The sequence below is a fragment of the Priapulus caudatus genome, unplaced genomic scaffold (genome assembly GCF_000485595.1).
Source record: "Priapulus caudatus unplaced genomic scaffold, Priapulus_caudatus-5.0.1 Scaffold1017, whole genome shotgun sequence".
Lineage (NCBI taxonomy): Eukaryota > Metazoa > Priapulida > Priapulimorpha > Priapulimorphida > Priapulidae > Priapulus > Priapulus caudatus.
In genome coordinates, this window is record NW_014578078.1 from 52,420 (window position 1) to 57,320 (window position 4,901).

Consider the following 4,901-nt stretch of genomic DNA (forward strand, 5'->3'; position numbering starts at 1 on the left):
AAGTGGAAATATTTTTTATATTTTTTACTATTTACGGTGACGTAATCACTTGAATGCCGGCATAGATAAGACATGCCAAACGTGACATTATACATCCTAAGCTATACTCACCTTTACGCAACGTTTCCATAATTCTAAAGAACTCGTAAGAAAGCTACTGTTGCTAGAATGCACATACATATACGAATAGGCTATATACGTGCACTAGAATACATATGTTCACAATAGACAACACAAACAACAAATGTCATGGATTATATAGGAGTCGAACCTATAGGTATTGCGTCGCATCGTACCTGTGTGTATCGGGTGACGACCGGTCAAGATAGCGCTGCGTGTCGGAGTACAGATGGGTGACACGTAGTAGTTATTGAGTATAATTCCGTCGTAGGCAAGCGCATCAATGTTGGGCGTCGGGATCTGACCCGACCCATGAAAGCTAACATCGTTCCAACCCTGAAAGACGTTTGCCGGTGAATGGTTTTGTGATAAGTGATAAAAAACTGTGAATAACTACTTGTAATAAAGACTCCTGAATAAAATATCAACACACGCCCATCCGCGCTACTTCATTCAATAAGCAAATTTCAACTGTGCATGCTCAGTGAACTGCATTTCGTAGTTATGTCCTAATTTTTGGTTACCACACATATTTATGCTAAGCTGTAAAGTCAGCACTGTAAAACGTTTAATCAGATTATGAGCACACCAAAAATTAGCTCTAGAACTAACCAAAAATATGTTTAGGTAGCCAAAAAAAGAAGCACACTTCTTGAATAGGAAATTGGCAATTTAGATAAGCAGCTCCTTTACTGGCAGTAATTTTAGTCCCTTATCTACAAGATCACGAACATATATGTAATCAAACTGTGAGACATTCAAAAATAAATAACGATATATTTACTAAATCATCAGCAAGGATGAATATAATATGTGGAGGTTGCTTCTGAGCTTCCACTGTTGCAGTCAGTGCGAGCAGAAGCGCAATCATTCCCCGCATCACCATGGCGACAGATCAAGCCAGGGTTCTGGAAAAGGTGGTTTCAAGTTAAAAACTCCAATTCTGTTTTGTGATGTGTTCTGTTGTAGTATGTTGCAGTATCCAAAATTGGCATCGAGGCAACGGAATCGGGAGAGGGCTAATTATTTTAGAATTGATGTTGGCTGAGCTTAGATGTAAATTGCTCAGCACTGTCCGCAGTTACTATGTGGTCACCCAGGTGGTTCCACTCTATCAATGTGCGGACAAAGAAGGAATTCTTGTACTGGTCAATTTTGTACGCTGGTACGTTGAATCCTTTTGAGTTCAGACGGATGGAACGTTCGTTGATGGGAGCACTGATAAACTCCTCCTTGTTGTATCTGCTAGGTGGTCGCACTCGTCTTTTGCCGGTTTGAACTGGTTGTAGAAAATCTGACGGGGGCATTGCTGGTAGCAACCTTCCGATGATTCTGTAGAGATAGGTTAGTCGCATATCACGGCGGCGGTTTTGGAGGCTTTCCAGCTGTAAAGACGATAGCATGTCTGTAACACAGCCTGGAGTTCTGCTGTGGTAGTCCCCTGTGATGAAGCGGGCTGCACGGTGTTGTATCTTTTCTAGTCGGTCTATATCCTGTCGCTGGTATAGGTCCCATATTATTGCACCATACTCCATTATGGGTCGTACTAGGCTGAGATATACAATACGCTTGGTTTGCTGTGGACTCTTCCGTAAGTTTCTCCGCAGGAAGCCGAGAGTAGATGATGCTTTCTTGGTAGTGCTTGAGAAGTGGTTGTACCATTTGAGGTCATTGACCAGCTGAACACCTAGGTATGGATTGGTCTCCACAGTCTTGAGTATTTCGCCACAGAGGCTGTACATATACTATAAGACTTGTTCCTAATGCTCAGGATATGACACTTTTTTGCATTGAACTGCATCCCCCCGTTTTTTGACCAGCATTCCAGAGATGTGAGGTCGTCCTGCAATTTTATATGGTCTGCGATGTTTCTGATTGTGCGATAGAGAAGACAATCATCGGCAAATAAACGGACTTGGGAGTTTACGCTCAGTGGTAGGTCGTTTATCTGACAGAGGAAAAGCAATGGGCCCAGTACCGTGCCCTGGGGCACTCCTGATTTCACATGTACTTCCTCTGACACTTCTCCATTAAGTACTACTCTCATATAGTCCGGTCCATTAGAAAGTTTGATAGCCACTGGTGTGTGGGGCCTCTGACACCGTACCGATTGACTTTGGCCAGTAATTGGCAATGGGGTACGGTGTCAAATGCCTTGCTAAAGTCGAGAACAGCAATGTCCACTTGAGCTCCATTGTCAAAATCTGTGAGTATATGTCATTGGTTGTTGTCAACAGCTGTGACTCACAGGAGAAACCGGAACGGAACCCATGGTTTAGGTCAGTCAGTATGCGGTGATGCTGGAGATGCTGTCGCATGTGGTGGCTGATGATGTGTTCGAGGATTTTGCATGGGACTGACGTTAACGATATCGGGCGATAGTTCTCCGCTAGGTGACGGTCACCTTTCTTAAAGATGCTGGCGACATTTGCTGTTCTCCAATAGGATTTGCACCTAGTATACTAGTCTATAGCCCACAGGTACTTGCCACTTGGGCTGCCAGGGTCTATGACTCTATCTCCCTGGGTACGCCGTACGGTCCGGTATACCGGAACGTACCCTGGTACTATCTAATATGCCGGACCGTACCTCGCCTACTCCACTAGCTAACGAGTAGTACAATAGGAGTGTAGGGAGTCGCCTACGCCTACTCCCTAACCATATCAGATGGAGATAGTTACCAGGTAGATACAATAATGTAACCCAAACGAAAGAGGATAGGGGTTAGGGGGATAGGGGGTAGGAGGATAGGGGATAGGGATAGGGGGCCCATAACCCTATCCTCTTGGGTTTGGGTTACATTATTGTATCTAGTTACCAGGGTACCCAGGGAGACATAGACCCCGGCCTCATCACTATCACTATCAGCGCCACTGGCACTCACTGGCAGCAAGAACAAGTCCGCACCAGCTACAGCACACACGCCGCCATTCACTATAATAACAACTTGTTTGTATTATAGTGAATGGCGGCGTGTGTGCTGTGTTCATGCTGCCAGTGCTGGCACGTGGAACGTTTCAATAAAAAATAACTATGGTAAATAAACACGAAATGTATTTACTACAAAGTCTCAATGTTTCTCTACTACTGTTTGCCTATTATTGCCGATAATTTCCTGTAAATGCCGTTCAAATGCTCCTCAGCTGCTACACACTGGTTACAACCAATGACCAAAGACCAATTCCAAGGACCACAATGTAAATAAGTGTGCTAGTCATGCTTTTTGTGAATATATCCTTGGTAATTATCCAATTTTATGAATTCAAATTTTTATTGTAAAAGTATGCAATGTATTGTATATGATGGATAATTGCCTAAATAAATAAATAAATAAATAAAAAAATAAAAAACCACAACTTACAAATATAATTCTTGTCGAAAGGGGGCGCAGTTTTCATTTCAATGGCGAACGTCTAATAACAACTGCGGAGTGATTGCGTTTGCGTAGGAAAACTTTCCTTGGTACGTGTTAGCTGGATTATGATATCGGGTGGCACACATCAACTTTATTACGATTTTAGCGTGTTTGTCTAATTTAGTTTGTTTAGCGAAAATCTCGATGATCCATTTATAACCTAGTTAAAAGTTTACTAACCTGCCACCGGTTTTATTGTGTTACTGGCTACTGCACTTGTGGTGGTAGTGTAGCCCGCCGTAGGGACTGTAGCCACAAGTTTACTTTTCGCTTAACACTACGTGGTGCCACGTCCTACGACGGAGAGCCTGGTCGGTTTAGTGGTAGTGGTACTGAGTCACGTGAGTGTTGTTTGTTAGTCACACTCACAGGCACTTGGAGCGTTTCAATAAAATATAATGCTAAATAAATACGAAATCTATTTATATATTTTTCTCAATTTATCGCTCCTTCCCTTTTTCCCCTTTTCCACGTCAGTTCTTTTTTACCTTACAACACGATTAGAGTCTGCCAGTTTTTGGTAGACATTGCATTGTACACATTTTATTAAAAAAAAATTTCAACGGGCAATTCAATTTTTTCCTGGCACTATTTGAGGGCACTAATAAATCAATCCTTTCCAATAAATCATCGTGAGCAGTAATCTACTGGGGACACCAAAGGACTAAAATACTTCTTACAAAATCTTGCTAGACCATTTGTTCTTCACTGCGACCCAGTGAGATCCACTACCTATCTACAAAGACGAAGAAGTTTGACGCTTTGCTGCCGTGTTGTGTGTGAAACGAGAGAGAGGAGCGAGAGAAGACGGTATTTGAAAGCAGGGCTCGAATGTAACCAGACACGCCCTCGGCTATTTTTTTTTGCACGTCGCGGAATGCCACCTAATCAAATTTGCCGTACTGACCTCCTTAGCTGAAAACTCCAATTATTTTCTCGTAGGGGATAGGGCCGCGACTCGGCAGTCACCTGCGCTTGCCTTTCCTGTGTAATTTGCCGTCGGGTGCCTTTAATCTTACTGCTCCTGTTCGTTTTTAGTCGAATCAATCATACACGTGCGCGATGTGCTGCTGTATGTTGCAATGATGAGCTTGCAAAACGATAGCGACAGGAGGGCGAATAATTAACAGCAGTCAGTATTATTCACTCCTGATAGCGGGGCATGTAAAATTTCTTGTTACTGTACTTCATTAGCAGAGGGCCGGTAACAGGGGTCAGTGTTACGTGTGTAAGCTTAAATGAGGGCGCATATTGTTTTGTACATTAAAAGCGAAGACGATGTTGATAGACTATAATATTGTTATGAGGTTTTTTTCCTTTATTTTACAAAAAGTGCCTTTGCGCTTGCCTGCTTCCAAATTTTGAG

At 42.8% G+C, this 4,901-nt stretch overlaps 2 protein-coding genes across 4 annotated transcripts in view; one reads left to right on the plus strand and one right to left on the minus strand.

Moving 5' to 3' along the window:
- LOC106814981 (arylsulfatase B-like) overlaps nt 1-3,838 on the minus strand; it is a 10,279-nt gene extending 6,441 nt beyond the window's left edge. For 2 of the 3 annotated variants that reach the window (XM_014819382.1, XM_014819380.1), the window contains exons 1-3: nt 3,182-3,293; nt 905-1,028; nt 297-456 (exon numbers count right to left, since the gene is read on the minus strand). In XM_014819382.1, the coding sequence (XP_014674868.1) occupies nt 297-456; nt 905-1,006 (262 nt within the window). In that variant the 5' untranslated portion in view covers nt 1,007-1,028; nt 3,182-3,293. Of the gene's footprint in view, nt 1-296; nt 457-904; nt 1,029-3,181; nt 3,294-3,715 lie in introns of those variants that run through there. The other variant, XM_014819381.1, reaches the window with a different exon arrangement.
- The window catches only part of LOC106814976 (protein DGCR14-like), a 10,247-nt gene continuing 8,857 nt past the window's right edge, over nt 3,512-4,901 (plus strand). Inside the window, exon 1 of the mRNA XM_014819375.1 lies at nt 3,512-3,582. The gene's annotated coding sequence lies outside the window, so the exon portion shown is untranslated. The remainder of the gene's footprint in view (nt 3,583-4,901) is intronic.